Source organism: Balearica regulorum, chromosome 25 (genome assembly GCF_011004875.1).
Source record: "Balearica regulorum gibbericeps isolate bBalReg1 chromosome 25, bBalReg1.pri, whole genome shotgun sequence".
Classification (NCBI taxonomy): Eukaryota; Metazoa; Chordata; class Aves; order Gruiformes; family Gruidae; genus Balearica; species Balearica regulorum.
Window position 1 is genome coordinate 3,952,789 of NC_046208.1, and position 18,586 is coordinate 3,971,374.

The 18,586-nt window shown below is 64.1% G+C and overlaps 1 protein-coding gene across 14 annotated transcripts in view; it reads left to right on the forward strand.

The window, feature by feature from the left end:
- The window catches only part of PLEKHA6 (pleckstrin homology domain containing A6), a 52,281-nt gene that overhangs the window by 23,498 nt on the left and 10,197 nt on the right, over window positions 1-18,586 (forward strand). For 5 of the 14 annotated variants that reach the window (XM_075775821.1, XM_075775819.1, XM_075775825.1 and 2 more), the window contains 11 exons: window positions 8,355-8,435; window positions 8,599-8,713; window positions 8,810-8,914; window positions 9,045-9,117; window positions 9,637-9,737; window positions 12,106-12,281; window positions 12,492-12,980; window positions 13,379-13,889; window positions 14,329-14,415; window positions 15,257-15,310; window positions 17,191-17,271. In XM_075775821.1, coding sequence (XP_075631936.1) covers window positions 8,355-8,435; window positions 8,599-8,713; window positions 8,810-8,914; window positions 9,045-9,117; window positions 9,637-9,737; window positions 12,106-12,281; window positions 12,492-12,980; window positions 13,379-13,889; window positions 14,329-14,415; window positions 15,257-15,310; window positions 17,191-17,271 — 1,873 coding nt within the window. Of the gene's footprint in view, window positions 1-6,363; window positions 6,383-8,354; window positions 8,436-8,598; window positions 8,915-9,044; window positions 9,118-9,636; window positions 9,738-12,105; window positions 12,282-12,491; window positions 12,981-13,378; window positions 13,890-14,328; window positions 14,416-15,256; window positions 15,311-17,190; window positions 17,272-18,586 lie in introns of those variants that run through there. The other 9 variants (XM_075775830.1, XM_075775829.1, XM_075775831.1 and 6 more) reach the window with 5 other exon arrangements.

Sequence of the window (18,586 nt, forward strand, 5' to 3'; positions counted from 1 at the left end):
GCCCTGGCCCCTCACCTCTCCACCCTGCAGTGTGCATTTTCATCCGTCCACGACTGACTTCACCCCCCACTGGTCCCCTGGGGGGTCCAGTCCCGGCTCCCGGGCTACCCCGCAGCTGGGGAAGGATGCTCGGCTGGTGATGCCGCAGGAGAGCTGCCAGCTGCCATGGGGCTGCCCTGTCCCGTGTAGGCACGGTGGCTCAGCGAGCCGGGCGATCCCACGCACGTGGGGTTTGGGCTCCATCCCCAGGAAGGGATGATGGAGCGATGTGGTTAAAGCACTGCCAGGGCATGGGCTGTGACCTGCTCTGCCCCAGATCCTGGGCCACCCCGTCACACCGCTGTGACGCTCCCCAAATATCACCCCATGCGTGTGGGGTGCTGCTGCGCCTGCCCCAAACTCTGCATCTCCGGCAGCAGCACGTTTTGGCCGGGCCATCTGCATGGGCCATGCCTGTGATGGAGCTGGGGTTGCCAAGGAGATAAAACACAAACTCCCGGTGCTTTTTGTGCTTTTTGTGCTTTTCCCCGACCCCAGCTGGAGTGGGAGCGACGGACTCGCCCTCCCCGCCGCCGGCGACGCTGGCTGCCAGCAGCCGCTTTGTTCTCTGGAAATCCCCTGACTTCCCCCTGCTCCCGGCCATCCTGCTCTGCGGTGCTGAGGGCAGCTGGAGCTTCTCCTGTTCTCCATCCCTGCGGACCCTGGCCGGCTGCGATGTCCCCGCTCGGGGCCACCGCCACTCCTGTGGCCAGCCTGGCTGCGTGGCGGCGGTGACGTTACATGGCGGTTGCGGGTGTGGTGACGTTACATGGCGGTTGCGGGTGCGGTGACGTTACACGGCGGTTGCGGCACGTGAGCAACCGTCCGCCCTTGCCCAGGACTTTGCCCCGGCTCGGCAAGCCCGGCACAACAGCCCTGCTGCTTCCCAGCCCGATCCAGCTCAGGGTTTTCCGCCTTCCCTCCCAGCACGGCTCCCGCGGGGACTCGCAGGGTTGATGGCGAGCATGTGCTCGCAGAAGCGGGTGGTAAAGCCCGGCCTGGCCGCGGTGCTCGCTGGCTGCAGCTTCTCACGCTGAAACCCTCCCGAGGTGCATGGGGTAAAGCTCCTGGGGCGGAGGCTGCTTGCTCCGGCGAGGCTCTCACCGGCATCGGCGGTGGGCGGCAAGCCGGGGTGCTCTGTGCCTGGGTGCCGCGGTGGCAGCTGATGTGCAGTTTGTCACAGGGGTGAGGTGGCAGAGGGACGGGTGCTCGGACTGCCTGCTTTGGCACCCTCCCTCTTGGGGCTGCTTCACAGCAGCACCCAGCACGGAGGAGGGCAGGAGGCCAGATTAACCCCCCCCGGGTTCCATCCCAGAAGCAGCTGCACTGGAGGGTGAGCGCGGCGGGCGGGCACCGTGGGGGGGGACACGGGTGCTGCTCGGCTGTGCCGGCACCAAGCGGGGCGCAGGAGGAGGCTGTGCGTGCGCGGGGGCCTGGTTTCGTTAGCACGGAAGGCTGCGCTGCCTCCTGGCCCCCTGCCCCGATGGACGCGGTGCCGGAAACGCTTGCTCAGCTGGACGGCGGGGCTGGGATTAGGACAGGGAGGAGGTTATGGAGGAGAACAGGCTGCCGATCCCCGGCAGCACAGCAGGGATGGGCCAGAGGGAAACCTCGGCGTGTGGCTCCGCACCCAGGTCTGGTTTTCCAGTGCCCACAAGGCACTTTCTTCCCAAAGATGGATCTTGCTGCAAATCCTGCAGGCGTTGGGATTTCCAGGGCTGCCGGTTGGCTCTGATGAGCCCGTGGCGGTGCCCAGGCACGGGGGCATTTCTTGCAGCTCTCCATCCCTCCTTTGCCTCTGTCTCCTCTTCCCCTGTAACCTTTCCTCCTCTTGCTGCCCTCTCCCAGGGCTGGCATGTAACTCTTATAGGTGCAGGGCGATTCGGAAATGCCAAGCAACATTTCCCACTGGGTTGTGGCCCAGGATTTGGGCCGGGGCTGGAACAGCCCGTGGCCGGCTCAGCCCTGCCGAGGGTGTGGGGTGTGCGTGGGGCTAGTTTTTATTTTTTCCTGCTTGAGTCATCCAACGGGGGTTGAAGTAGCTGCAGTGATGGAGCAGCCCGGGGCCTCGCTCGGCAGAAAGCCCGGAGCTGGGGATGGCCCCGCGCAGAGATGCTGGAGCACTCGTCCCCTGGCTGCAGCGACTCCGCCAGACCCACTCGCGCTGCGCCTGCAGAATTTAATTTGATTTTTTTTTTTTTTTTCCTCCTATTGCATCTTGAGCATATGCTGCACTGGCCCCGCAGGGCAAAGCCAAGCCCCATGCATGCCCTATGCCGAGCGGGACGGCCCCGGGGGTGGAGGGTCCAGTTTATTAGTCTGTTGTATTGCCTTTGCTCCTGCCCTGGGAGCCTCTTGCAAGACAGGACTCGACAGTTTGCACTTGCTCATCTGAGGGTGGATTTTCTCTGCCAACCCCCTTGCAGGCTCCGTGGGTGATGGGGTGACCCTGCTTCCCTTCCCATGGGTGCTGAGTGCTGCAGTTAACCCGGAGAAAAGGGTTTTCAAGGGCTCCGGTCGGAGGAGAGGGATGTGGCTCAGGAGGAGAGGGAGAGGTGAAGAAAGGGCTAGAAAAACAGAGGAAGGAGGCCAGCGCGCAGGGCGTGTTTGGCCGGTGGCCACGCAAGCCCCTTGCTTGGGAGCTGCCTGGATGCTCGCCCCGAGAACATGGATAAAACCTCCAGACGAAGGGTTTTCATTAGCACTTCGGGGGGGGGGGTGTTGCCAGCAGCCTTGGCCTCCTGCCTCCTCCTGCTGCTGCTGCTGCTGCCTGCCGCGGTCCCGGGGTGGCAGAACCCAGCAGCCACGACGGTCGGTAACCCCTCCATCCCGGCTGACACCCCCCACCACCCCGAGGGGCCGGGGCGATGGGGGCGGTGAGGCGCTTGTCAGAGCTGAAATTCGGGTTGGGGCGTGGGAGGACAAGGCGGTTGGATCCCCGCGGCACGCAGCCAGCCTGGGAGCTGGGGGGACGACGTTAGCCTGCGGCGAGCGCTCGGAGGGGAGCCCCACGGCTCCAGCATCACGCCCCGGCCGGCGCAGCCTGGGCAGGGCCGGTGAGGAGGGGGTGGTGGGGCTTCCCGTAACCCCCCTGCCTGGCTGCTCTGCTCTGGATTTAGGGCTTGGCAGGCTCCGGCGCCTGGGCGGTGAGCCCGTGCCTCCCCTCCTCCCGCCCGCTCCCCACCCTCGCAGCCGCCAGATAACAGCCAGGAGCCCCGACGTCCTGGGGAGGGCCACAGCACCGCAATGGTTCCCATTAGCTGATGTCTGCCGCATCCCGGGGGGGTTTGGGGGGCTGCTTGGCTGCGTTCAGTCAGCTGGGCTTGCTGTCTGCTCTTGGAGAGGACCCCCCACACACACCCCACACCAGCCCTCAGCAGACTTTTCCCACCCCCCCTGCTTTTCCCGCCTGCCCCACGTCTGACAAGGAGCTCTCCCCACGAGGAGGGATCCCGACGCAGCCGGCCGGGAATCCTGCCCAGCAGGAGCATGGCTGGCATCACCGGCCGGTGCTTTGCCCCATGGCAAGCCGTGCTGGGGACTTACTGCTCCCTGCACCCACTTCCCCAGAGCTGGCTGCCCGCACCCTGGGTGCACCGAGCCCCGGCGTGGGCTGGTGTGGGGAAATGGCTCCCTCCTGTCACCGTTTCACCTGCTCCTCCCCAGCCGGGGTGGCATTAACTCTCTCGCACCTTCAACGGCAGCTGAGAGCGGCAGTAAAGCGGCTCTGGCAGGGCTGGGTTGTAGCCGGTGCTGCTCCTGCGCACACCCCAGGGCGATGTCTCGGGGGGGGGGGGGGGGGTGGCACCCACACACCGTGTCGGTGACTATGGGGGTCCTCGAGCTTTGCTTGGGGATGTGCCCCAGCTGTGGTTCGTGGTTTGGAGGAGCTGGGAAGCTGTGACCTTGGTGGGCTGCGGAAAGGCAGGGGCGAGCCGGGAGGGTTGTCTCCTGCTCTCAACAAACTTCAGCTTTGGGAAAGGGGAAGAAAAGCAGCATTGAGTGAAAGTTTCATTCTTTAGTTATTGTGTTTATTCCCTTCTCTTGCTCCTTACCTTTATGAAAAAGCAAGAGGAGGTTTAGAGGGTTTTTCTTTGATGTTTACCCCGAGGAAAAGCACCAGCTCTTCTCCCCCATGGGTCTCCTGGGAGGTCTGGGGGAGCCCCCCGCCCCTGAGCTGCTGTTTGGAGCCCTGAAGCGTGTCCGCTCAATCGGCTGCAGAGGATGCCGTGTCCCTGCCCACCCCTGGATACTAATGACTGTGAAATAGCCCAGCTGGTGCAGGGAGAACGGCGCCTGCTCCGGGCTGGCTAAGCCAGGACTGAACCCGGGTTAGAGGCTCCCAGAGTGGCCCCCGAGCCCAGCACAGCCCCCTGTGCCACTGAACTGAGGTGACAGGGAGTGAAACCCCCACATTATGGGGGACGGTGCCTCCGGCACAGCCGTGGGCAGACTCCGTGGCTCCTACCTGCAGCGTCCGGCACGCCCAGGAGCCGCCTTTCCTGCTCCTGCCACATCGTTCCCCAGGGCTGCCGTCCCCAAAAGGGGCTACGGCTTCGGCTGGCAGCTCTCCATCCTCTGTGGTGGCCACGCCACCAGGTGAGAGTCGGCTTTGTCGCACGGCAGAGGGCTGGCACGCACCCGTGGGCCGTTGGGGGACCTTGGCCCCTGGCTGCTTCGCTGCGGAGGGCAGCAGTGATTGAGGAGCGGGTGAGTCGCTGCTGCGGGGACGTGGGGACAGCCAGCGCCGGTGGGTTTGCCAGCAGCGTGGACGCAGGCGTGAGGGTGGTGCTGCCCACGGGTGCTGTGGTGGGCAGGTTTCCCTGTGCTAGCGTGTCTTGCCCCATGGCTGGTGGCCGGCAGCGTGCCAGCGAGGAGAGCGGCAGCCGCACCGCTCAGCTCCACCATGCCCAGAGAGCAGCTCCAGCGCAGGGTGCCCTAAAGGGGTGGGTTTAGGTGTTTGGGAGCGGTAACGCTGCTGCATCGGCACATCCTCTGCCCATGCTGGGGATGCAGTTCCCATCCCTGGCTGCTCCCCGCAGCCCTTCTGGCAGGGACCACTTGTACAGCCGAGGAGCAGCAGGAGCATCCCTGAGCCGGGCACTGGTGCTGACCCAGCTCGCCCCAGGTTGACGGACTGGCATAGCTGTAACTTCAGGGCACTGGTTTTTGGGAGGAGCAGGTGAATGATGCAATGGCCGGGAGAGGCCGGGCTGAGCAGCACCGTGGGCTGGTGGGGCCGGAGGTGTCCCGAGGGAGCGGTCCCGGGGTGCTGGCTGAGCGGGGACGTGGCATGATGGAGGCCAGCTGGCTTTCTGTGCTCCGCTTCCTTCTTTGGAGGTTTCTTTGAAATGTCAGCGCTGCCTTCCTGCCCTCCCTCCCAAGGCTTTATCATAACAGTGCCCGTGTATTTGCATTCGCTTTCCAAAGTGCCGTTCCCAGGCGGAGGGTGGGTCACCCCGAATCCTGCACCCGGGGCTCCCCCCTCTTAACCTGCTGGGGTGCAAAAGGCTCCCCGGACTTTTGGGGGTGCTGAAGCCCTGTTGTTGGATGCCGTGCAGAGCCCTCACCCCCCTTGCAGCTGCTGGGGTGGTCGGTGCCCCTCCTGCTCCCCGGGATTTTCTCCTGGCGTGACCTGGGGAAGGGACGGCGGCGCCGGCGGGGGGGAGGGCGGGGGGGGGGGAGCGGGGACGGTTTGGGGACAGAAGCAGGGGGAAGGGATGCAGGCAGTGAATCCAGGGCAGCGACAGCGCTCATCTCATCTCAGCGCAGCTGCCTGCCTCGCCGCGGCACCCCCCCTTCCCGGGCAGCAGCCCCCCGCTCGCTGCTGCTGCCCTGCCGGGGTGTGTGGGGGGGGCCCGGCAGCCCCCCACCCTGCCCCTCTCGCCCTTCGCCAGCTGCTCCCCAACGCTGCACCTGGGCTGGGGGAGGCGGCGTGTGCGGCGCTGCCCTTCGCTTCTCCTCTGCGCGAGGACGGAGCGGGAGCCGTTTGTCCCCGGCTGCTGCCCGCCGGCTGCCGCACACCGGGGCTCGCCAAGCCCGGCTGCACCGGAGCTGCCGGAGCTCCACCACCGCTGCCACCGGGAACGCCAATGCCACCGGCGCAGGGTTCGGGGGACTGGGACACCTGGGAAAGGACAGCGAGACCCTTCGCTCGCCACCGGTATCCCCCTGCCCGCGCGGGGCTGCTGCCCCCATGGCACGTGCCATCGCCTCGTAGCGTGGCGGCAGGTGGCACGGGGCTGGCCGTGCCCACCGCTGCCATGGTGGGAACCGGGAGCCGGCGCTGAGCTGGGAAGGCCCCCGGCATCATGCTGAAGTTTCGGGTGGATCGGCGGGTGAGGTAGGACCCCAGGGTGGGCTGGCAGGGGACGGAGGGGACGGCGGGCAGGCGGTGGCGGGGGACCCTCAGCCTGGGCAGTGGCTGCTGCATTGCAGTGCTTGGGAGGCGATGTGAACTCGGGAGTTTCTGGAGCGGGGTCAGCCGAAGGAGCTGCTGCCAAGGGGTGGTTTAAGGAGGTTTCCCGGCTGTTCCCGGGGTCTTGCCACATCTGGGAGTGGGGGCAGACTTGGGGAGGAGAAGGCACTGGGGTGGGTGCCAGGAGGAGCCGCGGGGGCTGCAAAGCAGGGTGGGTGTCCTGGACCTGGCAGTGGGGTGCGGGGAGAGTCCAGCCTGCGGGAACAGAAACCTGCTGCAGTGTGGGATCGCGGGGACGGCCCTGGCTGGGGGTTCAGGCAGGCTGGCGGTTCCCAGCAGCCCCCACTTTCCAGGGCTGGGGCGGTTGGGGTGCTGCTCGCTTGGCATTTGCACCCTCCCCTTGTGTCAGCATCATGGGGGGGCCTGGGAGCAGCCCTGGTACCACCACGTTACACCCCTCCAAAGTCACCTGCCGGGGGCAAACAGTCCGGGATCGGCTCCAGCTCTGGGTGACAGAACCCCCTTTGCTGCTGTCAGAGCGTGGGCCGGGCAGGCTGTCTCTGCGGATAACTTGTGTCACTCGTGGCACAGAAAAGCCCAGTGCTGGGGGGGGGGGGTTTGGGGAGCGAGTGCTGCCCCTCGTTGCGGGGTGCATACACGTTGCCGAGGTTTTTTAAGGTGACCCCAAGCGAGGGGGAGGGCTGGCAGAGAAGAGCAGATCTGTGGCAGGGTGTAGGATGGGACCTGCAAGGGGGAGCACCTCTCGGCAGGGCTTTTTTGGGTAGAAAGTGGTTAATATCTTCAGAGCCTGGCTGGAACTCAGGTTCAGGGTGAAGTGTGTGTGGATGGGATGGTCTTGGCAGCTGCATTTTCTTGCTCAAACTTCCCCTGTTTTGCTGACATGCAGAAGTTCAGCAGCGTGCCGGGCTGTTGGCGTGTTGGCTTCGCGGGTGGCCAGGGGCACCCGTGTCCTGGTGCCCGGCAGCTTTGGGAAGGAGGGATGTCACAGGGACGGGGTCCAATGCAAACTTCCCGGGATGGAGCCCTGAACCTATGGGTGCACCTCGTCCTTTCCTCCTGATGCAGCTCCAGCGACGAGGGCCCCCGGGAAGCAGCGTGTGAGCGGGTTCCCCAGCCTGAGCAGTGAGGTGCCGGGGTGCCCGGCAATACCGGCTCTGCGGGACAGGGCAGGGACACGGCAAATGCTGCTGGCTAAGCCCGGCAGGGACCCTGCCTTGCTCCTCCCGGCGCTGCCAGGGAGCCCTGCACCGCCAGCGGCAGCTGCCTTTGGCTGCACCCCAGCGTCACCGAAGCAGCACCGGGGCTGGGGCTGAGCTGGGGCTGATCCAGCTGGAACAGCTTGTGCTGGTGGGTCCTGGGCTGATGGTCGGTGTGTGGTGCACAGCCCCGCGTGGCCGGGTGACCCTGCTCTTAGCCTGACTCGAGGTGTTTTGGTAAATGGCTCTAAAAGCAGCAAGCCGAAGGGGAGGATGTGACGTTGGGGCTGTCGCTGCAGGCACAGCCCAGGATGGGCCGTTGCTGCTGCTGCTGCTTCTGCAGCGACTCCTTCTGAGTGGGGGTTATGGTCATGTCTGGGATGCGTCCGGCAGAAGTAGTGAGGACTTGGTCACCGGAGACGTCATTTTGGCTCCCAGCAAAATGGGAAACACCGATGAAATGTGCTGAGCAGATCTGAAGCGTGGGGTTAGCGGGGGCGTAGGGGAGGGCAATGCTCGCGGCAGGGTGCATGGAGCCAGCCCCAGCGCCGGTGCGGATGCTGCAGGTGTGAGACAGCAAAGCGTCCCGGGGTTGGAGCAGCAAATGTGGTGCTAAAGGCAAGGGGTTTCTTGGGGGGGACGGGAGACACTAACCACTGCCCCACCGCTGTCTCTTGCAGCCACAATGAAAGGCGGAACACATTCCTGCACCCAGTGACGGGACAGGTCCCCGAGGACAACTCAAGACTTGACTTGCAAAAGTAGGTTGTCTCCCAGCTTCCCTGGTTTTGGGACCTGCGTTGTGATGGGGGACCAAGGTGGGCTGGGGTGTGGGGGGCCAGTGCCCGGGGTGGGGATGCCCGGGGAGAGCTGCTGCGGGGTGGAGAAGCGCAGCTCTGCTGACTCAGCTCTCCTGTGCCGCAGACCGACCTTGGACATGTCAAGCAAAGCGGGCGGCAAGCGACCGGCGACCATCACCAGCGAGCCCTCCAACCACGCCATGGTGTCGGAGGTGCCCCCGGAGCGCCCCGGAGGCCGGGTGGGTGCCCAGAGCCGTGCGGCACGGCAGGCGGCAGCGGAGACGGGGTGCCGGGGGCCCCCCCGGGGACTGAGCGGCTCCTCTCCCCCCCTGCAGGCTTCGCGCTCCTCCCGCAAGGGCATCGCCTTCGGGAAGCGCTCCAATTCCATGAAGAGGAACCCCAACGCCGCCGTCACCAAAAGCGGCTGGCTCTACAAGCAGGTACCCGAGCCCCCACCGTGCCGGGTGCCCCCCCGGGCTGTGCCATCCCCTTCCCGGCCGCCTGCCCTGCAGACCCGTGGCAGCACCCCCTCCTCGGGTGGGTGCTGCTCTCACTGCCCCTCTCTTGCAGGCCAGCTCGGGGGTGAAGCAGTGGAACAAACGCTGGTTCGTGCTGGTGGATCGCTGCCTCTTCTACTACAAAGGTACGGCAGCCGGTGCCCACCCCGGCTGCTCCCCGTGGCTTGTCCCCCCGCCCCGGCAGGACCTGGTGGCCACCAGCCAGGTGCCTCCGTGCAAACCCGGGCTGTTACCAGGCTCGGAGCAGGTTTTGCCGGCGTAGGCGAGGGGTCTGGAGGTGACAGCCCGCCGGAGAGCGGTGACCGTGCACAGCACTCCTTTGTGCGGGCATTTGTCATGCCGGCAACCCGAGGGGTTAACGCAGGAGCCTTCCCCGGCCACCCTGGCAGCTCATGGGCTCAGCCCTGGCAGCCGAGGGCGGGCATGAATAATTGAGCAGGCTGTTGTGCGAGCCCAGCCGAGCTGCACAGAGCTGCCGGGGAGCAACAGGCAGGCAGCGGTTTCCCACAGGTGGGCTGCCCGCCTGCCCACCCATGGGAAGGAGCGATGGCCCCGTGTCCCCACAGCACCTCGTGGGTCTTTGCTGGGGGGCAGCCGGGGGTCCCAGCCCCTCCGTACCTGTAACCCCTGCATTTGCCCACCAGATGAGAAGGAGGAGAGCATCCTGGGCAGCATCCCCCTCCTCAGCTTCCGCGTGGCGGCCGTGCAGCCCTCCGACAACATCAGCAGGAAGCACACGTTCAAGGTCAGTGCGTGGTTGTGCCGGGGCTTGGAGGGGCTGCTGGGGCAGCGGTGACGCTCGCAGGGTCCCCACTGCTCCCTCTTCTTGCTTTCTCGGTGGTGGGGCGTGGAGCAAGCTGGGGAGAGGGGCGACCGCAGTAACCCCCAGGGATATGCTGCACTATGTGGATGTGCCTTCTGCTGGGGAAACCGAGGCACGCGTGGGGCAAAGCAGCATCTCCAAGGTTATCACCCTCACCAGGCCTGAGCTGCTCCTGGGCTGTGCCCCTTGGGGTGCACCGCTGCCCCCCAACCCGGGGAGGTGCTGGGTGCAGGGTGAGCAGCAGCTCTGCCCTCACGGGTGGTGCTCTCAGCCCTCTCCCTGCCCCTCTTTCCCCTCCGCATCGCTGCTCCCGCCAGCCTGTCTCGGCAGCGTTCCCGGAGCCAGACCTAGAGAGGTGTCCCCAGTCCCCAGCTCCAATGTCTTTTAGCCTGCTTTGACTGGCGCGCGAAGGAAAGGGAAACGTAATTGCAAGCGGGTAGCCCGTAATGAGTCGCTGCTCGTCAGCCTGCGCTGCCGTGGGTGTTGGAGAGGAGAGCAGCGAGAGGCGGAGGGCGGCTGCTGCAGCCGGGGTTCTTCCGTGCCCACCCCCGGCAGCAGACCTCGGCTCTCCCTCGCTCAGATCTGAGCTTCCCTGGCACTGCGCGGCACTTGTCACGTCACCACGCACCTTCAGCATCACCGTGCACCTTCACCAGCACAGCTGCTTGTGCTGCCCACGGTCGCGGGTCGTGTTAACACTCGTTTGTTGACGGACCGATGCACCGGCTGGCTTGCACTCGTGTACACTTGTGCAAAACCCCAGCGTGTACCTTCCTGCCCGTGAGTGTGGCAGGAGCTGGTGCCTGAGGTCCCCGCAGGGCACTGTGGAGGAGTTTTTCTAGTCTAAGGAATGGATTTTTGTAGCTGCCACCCTTAAACCTGCATTTAAGCTGCAGCTGAGCACGGTTTAGTGGTGAGCGTTGGCACGTGGGCTGTCCCATATGCCCGTGCCTACGCTGGCAGCCGGCGAGGTGTCTATGCCGGCGGCTTCAGCAGGTGAGAGCAGAGAAGTGACCTGGAGCTGTCAAAATGTCCCTCTCGACTTGTGACGCTGGTGGGGAAAGAGCCTCGTAAAGGTGCTGCCCACGAGCTGAGCTCTGCAGGCGCCTGCCTGCCTTTCCGCCCGCACACGCGGGTTTTGGGGGGCGGTTTTGTTCAGAGAAGAGTAGAGAGGGTCCTGACGGCCAGGAGAGGTCTGTGCTGCAGCGCCCGTGTTCCCGCCACGCTGCGGCTTGACCCCGTGTCTGTGTTTCCTCCTCTCTCCGCGGGCGAGGATCCCCGGACAGGAGGTCTCTCTTCGTGCCCGTCCACCACACCAGCACCCAGCCACCACCTAGGTAGTACCTTCTTGTGTTTCTGATGCATGCGGAAGGGTGAGGGACCCGCAGGCTTGCCGGCATGCTCCGCTCACCCCACTCGCGCTAATCCAGGGGATGAATCGGTTTGGTTTGGTCTTTTGCTCTGGCTACAGAGCTTTTAGAGGCAGGAGTGCATGGGGGTTGCAGGAGGTGGCCCCGCGACTGGGCACGGTGGCTGCATGCTCTGGGGAAGGGAACGATGGAAACCCAAGGGACGGTTTTAATTGGACCCCAAATATTTTTTTATTATTTTATTTTTTTAAGAGATCAAGCTCTGAAAGTCTTTCAGGGGAAAAAACCTCCTGCTTTATCCCTTTTCTTTGTCCTCACTGCCTCCCGTCCCTTTCCACAGAGGGGGAAGGTGGAAGCTTCGAAAAGGCCCTACATAGCCAGACCTGCCTTCCCACACCTTCCAGGTGGAGAGTGGGTGGGCACCGGCATCTTGGACCAAAACCCAACCTTTTTCCCCCAGAAATGTTGTCTGGGCCAGGAAGCCACCTTCCCCCTAACCCTGCATGAATGATAATGCTCCGTCCGGCACTGCCGCTCTCACTGGGACATGGACCCTCTCCCGGCCCCGTGCACCCCACGGGGACCCACTCGATGCTGGGGTGCAGCAATCTCTGCAGCGGGGTGCTGCTCCTCTGGTGCGGGGCCCTGGGGAGGGCTGGTCCCGACAGCGCTGGGGGTGACCGCAGGGGACTCGTGGCCCCGGGGGATCCCCTGCGAGGGGACGAGGACTGGCGCTGGCTCTGCCTGCAGAGCCTTCCTCCCACTCGGTGCCACCGAGGATGCATGTGGCCGCGTGGCTCGGGCAGGGAGGGAAGGACCTCGCTTGTCGTCTTCTACGGCAGCAGGACCTTGTGCCGGGGTGGAAACGGAGCTCTCACCCTCCTGTCTGTCTCTCTCCCCACTTCTCTGCCTCCCTGCAGGTGACGGTGTGCTGGGTGGAGGAGATGCCGGCGAGTAACAAGCAGTCCCTGTCTCCCCAGGCCGAGCACGCTGGCATCCGGACGTACTTCTTCAGCGCCGAGAACACGGAGGAGCAGGAGTCCTGGATCCAAGCCATGGGCGAAGCCGCCCGGGTGCAGATCCCCCCAACCCAGAGGTCAGCGCCCGCCGTCTCCCTGGGCCACCCCTCTCTCCTGGTCTCTTGGAGATGGGGCAGAGGGGCCGTGCACGGGGCCGGGGACCTCCAGAGAATGGAGCTGGGGGAGCATTGGCCCCCCGAGGCTGAGGGAGGGACGGGATGTTACCAGCCACCCCAGGGGCATTGCAATGGGAGGGTAACGCGCTCTCCTGTCTCGGCACCCTCCAGACACGAGAAGCCAGACTCTGAAAACATCCCCCCCAGCAAGCACCACCATCACCACCGCAATGCCACCCACCGCGAACACCCCAAAGCTGACCCCGATGCCAAGACCCGGGGGGAAGGCGATGGCCGTGGCTCGGAGAAGGTCGAGAGGAAGTCGGAGAGGACGGAGAGCAAGAAGGAGCCCTTGGCCAAAGCCAACGGCATCACCGGGCAGGAGATGCCCTCAGAGCCCGGCAGTCCTTACCCCGAGGCACCGCGGGTACCAGCGAGCATGGAGCGGCCGCCCCAGCCCAACGGCTGGCCGTACTCATCGCCCAGCCACCCCGGCAGCACCGCGTACCCCCCGCCCGATGGGGAGAGCGTGGCCCACCGCCGGGGCTTTGCCCCCCGCACCAACCCTGAGAAGATCGCCCAGCGCAAGAGCTCCATGACGCAGCTGCAGCAGTGGGTGAACTCGCGCCGGGGGACCATGCCCCCCGAGGAGCTGCGAAGGTGAGGGCTGCGGGGGGGCTGGCCAGGGGCAGAGGGGGGTCCTGCTCCTTTTCTCCAGGGCTGCCCCTCAGGTGATGCTCTGGGAATGTTTTTCCCCTTCCCATCTGCTTTCTTTCCTCCTGGGGTCAAAAAAATCTCCTTTCTGGGTTGTCCGCCATGTGCCAGCTCTGAGCTGTGTGTGGGACACCCCAAAAAGCCAAGCAGGGTGGATTTTGGAGGGGAGACCACCACAGGGTCCCTGGGAGGAGGGATGCCAGCCGGCCAGCTTTCTGGACGCTGGTGTCAGAGCTGCTTGCTCTAAGGCTGTTCTCACCCACTGGGACCCCTGGATGCAGAGCGAGGGGCTGGGCACCATCTCGCCACCAGCCTGGCTCTCACGGCTCTCTCCCTTCCTCCAGCCCCACCAGGTTTTACCCCGTGTCTCGCCGGGTGCCCGACTACTATTCCCCCTACTCGCCCCAGTACCCCGAGGACTACCAGTACTACCCTCCCGGGGTGCGCCCCGACAGCATCTGCTCCATGCCCGCCTACGAGCGGGTGAGCCCACCCTGGGCGCTGGAGGACAAGCGGCATTCCTTCCGCAACGGGGGCACCTACCAGCTCCGCGACTGGAAGGAACACCCTGGGTTCGGCCGGCAAGACGTCCCGCTTTGGCTACCCGGTCCCGGGAGGCAGCCGACTTACTTGGACGAGGTGGATGCCGCCTCGGGCTCCCTGCGACGGATGTCACTGCAGCCCCGCTCCCGCTCCGTGCCCCGCTCGCCCAGCCAGGGCTCCTACAGCCGGGCGCGGGTGTACTCCCCGGTCCGCTCGCCCAGCGCCCGCTTTGAGCGGCTGCCGCCCCGGGGAGAAGAGATTTATGCCGACCCCACCACTTTCGTGATGAGGCGATCCATCAGTTCTCCAAAGGTAAATGCCCCTCGGTGCTCGGGGTGCACAGGGATGGAGGGGAACCCTCGCCGGGGGCGTCGGGGCAGGGATGCTGCAGCACAGCCTGTCCCCTCTACACGTACAGCCTGGCCTCAAAATGCCACCAAGTCCATGACTTGCAGCAGCCGGTGGCTTTAGATCCACCCTTGCTGTCCTGCAAAGCTGCCCAGCTCACGGTTGTTCCCTTCTGGCTGCTCCTGCGCTGCTGTGAGCCCAGAGAGATGGGGCAGGAGGGGGTGGGATGGGAGCCTGGGGGTCTTCAGGGCCACCCCGAGTGATGTGCTCTGGAGCAGAGAGTGCTGGTGTCCCTGTCTTGCTGCTGTGGGGCCGTGGTCTGCCCTTGCATGTGCTTTCTGGCCTCTCACACACCTCTCACGTGTCTCTGGTTTTGGGGTGGGGGGGTCTCCTCTCTTCTCAGTACGACTATCTGGGTGACAGACGGCCCGTCCCTGCGGGAATGTATCCGTACCACTACCCGGCATCCCCCACCGTCCACGACAAAATGGTACGTACACTGCTGGTGCTGAGGGGGTGAGCCCCGGCGGACCAGGGTGCTTAGAGCCCCCCAGGGAGGTGGGCCAGCTCGGGGGCTCCTTGCTCGGATAGCCAAGGAGGAACCGCTCCATTCCAGGGACAGCTTTGTGGGTCGGAGCTGGGCTGCTCTGGAGCAGGTCAGGACTTGCAGGTCCTTTTCTTGGTGTCTCCGGTCCCTCCCAGCTGTGCCCAAAGGAAACCCTCATGGAAAGGCCCCCAGTTCCTGCCCTCCAGCCCCCAGGTTGTGGGGGCAGTGGGACACCCTTGGAGCCCCATACGCCCTGTGGTGCTGGGCCAGGCTTGTCACCCCCAGGGTGGTCCCTGGCCGAGGCTGGCGCACACCCTGCACCTCTCCCCCTCTTGCTTCCTCACTTCTGGCTACAGCTGCTGCTTTTTCCTGCGTTGCGTTTCCCCTCGGAGCGCTGAGGGGTTGGAGCCGGCGGGGTGAGACCAGGAGGTCCCCCCGCAGAGCACAGTCCCCAAACCACAGGGCAGGACTGGCCGGTGGAGGAGGGAGAAGCACGAGTTACCGTAAGCTACCCATGCTGCCATCCATCCTCGCTAGCCGGAGACGCAGGGAAAGGGCCGAGCCTCTTCCGAGGCACCGTTAGCCAGGAGGGAGAGCCGGGAGGAGAGCGGGTCTCCTGCAGGGCACATCCACGGCAGCTCTCCCGGCTCCATGCCAGGGACGTGCCTCGCTTCCCCGGCTGAGAGGTCTTCGCATTGCCGTAGCCTTCACCTAACCGCTTTGCTTCTTCTTTTATATGTTTTGTGTGTTCGTTTCTTGCCGCATGCCTGCTGGCTCCTGGTAGGATGAACTTTTAGACCTTCAGTTGCAAAGAAACCTAGAGTATTTGGACCAGCAGGTAGGCAGAGCTGGCTGCAAGCCTCACGCTGCTTACGTCCCCGTGTGCCCCTTCCCTCCCAGCGCAGCATCTCTTCCCCTAACATCCATCCTCACCCTTCTTGGCATTAAAGCAGCACGAGTTGTCTTTGGTTTGCTTCTTCCATCTTTCCCTTCCGTAGGGTTGCTCATTGCTTGGCAGAAAAATCCCCCTGACAGTGCCTTCTGTGTGGTGTGCTGGAGCCGGCGGGGGGTCTTGGGGGGAGCCGGGGCAGCTTCCCACGTGCTCCGGGCCTCAGGGAGCTGCCCCTGGGGTGCAGGGGAGGCAGCCGGCTCTGAAACCCTCCCCAGGTCGGTCTGCACCATGCTGGGACACCGGTGCACAGTGCCAGCGTGGCCGTGCTGGACGGCGTGTCCCCCCACCCAGCAGAGCCTCCGGACTGGTGCCCCCCACGTGGGAGGTGGCCGGGTGAGCCATGGGGAGCCGGATGGGTGCAAGGTGGTTTCGGTGATGTTCTGGCCACGTTCCTCCTCAAAGGCGAGAGGCTTGATGCAGGGTGGGTGTGAGGCACCCGCTGGGACCGATACCAAAGCAGCAGCTCTCAGGTTTTTGCATGCCAGGGGGTGTTCGGAGGAAAGCTGTGCACTGACTTCATCCCCGGAGCGGAGCAGGGGGAAATCTGGCTGGGAGAGACCCCCAGGACTGGTGGGGTGGTGACCACAGGCACCGGCTGAAGTCAAAGCCAGGGACAGGAGCTGTCGGCCAGTGCTGCAGCCCGGAGCTTGCCTGCAAAAGCCAGGCTTGCACTAAGGGAGCTGCTCCAGAGACAATCTCATTAGTCTGCAAATCTCCATCGGTGCAGTAATCGCCAGGATCTGTGTCTGCCTTGGAGCAGAGCCAAGGACAGGCAGGAGCACTCACTGCAATAAAAGCTCTCTGGATTATTTCACAGCCATCGGCAGCAATGCTCACTCTCCCAGGCACTTTAAAACGCTCCCTAAAAAGGCCTTGCATCTCCTCCTCCTCTCCTGCTGACCTCCAGAGAGACTAATTCAGAGCGACGCTGTCAAGTATCTCTTTTCAAACAGCTTGCTGCTTTATATTCTCTCTCCTCGCTTGTCCAGTTATGGGGACGGCTCCCTCGGCTGCACCCCACCTTGCTGACCTGTCCCCAGTCAGGGTTTGGTCCCTGGTTTGTGCTTAAGCTGCCGTCACCCCTTGGACCTCGAGGGTCGCGGCCGCAGGGCACGAGGGGCTTCCCTTGCATCGTCCGCTCCGGGCTGCGGGCTCCTGCAGCGCTTCTGCAGGCAAAGGCACCCGTGGGCCGTGTCCCGTTCCCACCCGGCTCCGCTGCTCGAGGCTGCTGGACTGGAGAGGAGGACGCTGCCGTCCCCAACCCCAGGCTTCGGTCACCTTCCCCTATGCCTGGAGCTCGTCGGCACCTTGAGCGGGGCCATCCCAGCCCCTGCTCCGCCGCGAGGGCAGGGCACCACGCTGTTTGTCACCACGAGGAGCGGGGCACATCTGTCTGTCTGCTGGGACCACGCTGTGCGTTGAAACCGTGGGAGTCTCTGTGCAAGCTTGTGTCTGTGTGTACGGTTTGCTGCCGCCCAGCTCGGAGCTGGCTCGGTTTTATCTGTGTCTTCTCCTCAGCAAAGTTTCCAGGGTGTGCAACCAGCCCAGGATGCTCTTGACTGCACAAAACGGAGCAGCCGCAGCCCGGGGCAGCCGTTCCCTTGTGGGTCGAGCCCCTGGGACATCTCTTGGAGGTGGCATCTTGCAGCCCGATGCCCTGAGGGCTCCTGGACTGAGCCGCCCTGCTGCTCCGACGGCCCCCGAGCACCGCGGCGCGCGAGCACAACTCTGCTGACCTCTGAACTTTCCTTCCCTGTCTGCCGCAGATGAGCGAGAGCGAAACCCTGATCAGTATGGTGAACAGGATGGTGGAGACCTCCTCCCCTAGGGCTCAGCTCTACATGCAAGTAAGCCTCCGGCCGCCGGGCCGTGCATGGCTCGTGCATGGCAGCCACGCCAGCCGCCCCGCACGCCATCCCCGAGGTCACCCCCTGCCATTTCCACTCATGCAGACTGCAGCATCCATGCGGCTCCGGCACATCACGCTCTTGGGGACCTGCTAGTCCATCACAAGCTTTGCTAATCCATCCATGAGCCATTAAAACCCGCTAAATCCTTGCGCTCTCGGCACATTCTCGTGGGAATGCAGCTGTCCTGAGCTCATCTGCGTTTGGGCTGGACTCGGGTGCTTTGCTCACCCTCTGTTTGCCGTCGTGTGTTCACAAGGCAAGGAGAAAGTGTGGGATGCCTTAAAGACAGGAATCCAGCGCAAGGCTCTTAAACCAAAGCAATATCTGCTGTAACAGGGAGGTGAAACAGCCTTTTATCCCCCAAGGCTCTGCACTTTTCAGTTCCCCTGTCCCACAAAAACATCAGGACGCAGCTCCAGGTGCAGGCAGGTCCTGTCGCCTGGGAACGTGTCTCCGGGTCACTGCGACCCGCGGCCCACCGTGCTGCCAGCCCCGAGCAGAGGGGTCCTGGGGTCCCGCCATGCTGCCCAGGGCATCTCCTGGCTGCGTGAGCACGCAGCGACCGGGCGATCGCTGGGTTTTTCCGATGAAGGGAAGGTGCCTGTTCCCATCTGCTGTGTGCGGGGAGCGGGGACATGCTGGAGGGCGAAGCTGGAGCTGCTGAGATGCTCTCGCTGGCCGGGCTCCCTGCCTGGAGGCAGCAGCATCCCCATCCACCACACTCCGCCTCCAGCCGCGCTGGGCATTTCCCAGGTTCAGGTCTATTTGCATTGTCCTGTAGTTTTAAGTGGCTCTAAAGTAGCGTCTTGCTTTCTAGCAATAATGATCCCCTTCTTCATATCTTATGCCTTTCATCTTGAGATCTTGGAGGCATTTAATTGTTGAGGTCCCATTAGTAATTTAGATTTCCAGGAAAGGAAAATGACTCACAGAGAAGCCGGATGGTAAACAGGTCCTGATGCAGCTGCTGATTTATAGGTGTTTCCACTCTGCTAAGTGGGATTACAGCTTAATCTTTCTGCTTTTGTTTCCCTGCCTGTGAAATGGTGGCAGTTATATGCCAAGCAGTTAATGATTCACAAGGCATCTCTTTAACTCAGCTCTCGCTGTCCTGCGGAGAGGTTGTCTCCAGCTAATTCCCGCAGCTCGCCCAGCCGATGGGCACCGGGGCTGGGAGCGGGGAGGCAGGTTGGAGGTTGTGCCTTCATCCGAGCCACCGGGCAGGGCCATGGCGGGATCTCCAGCACCGACA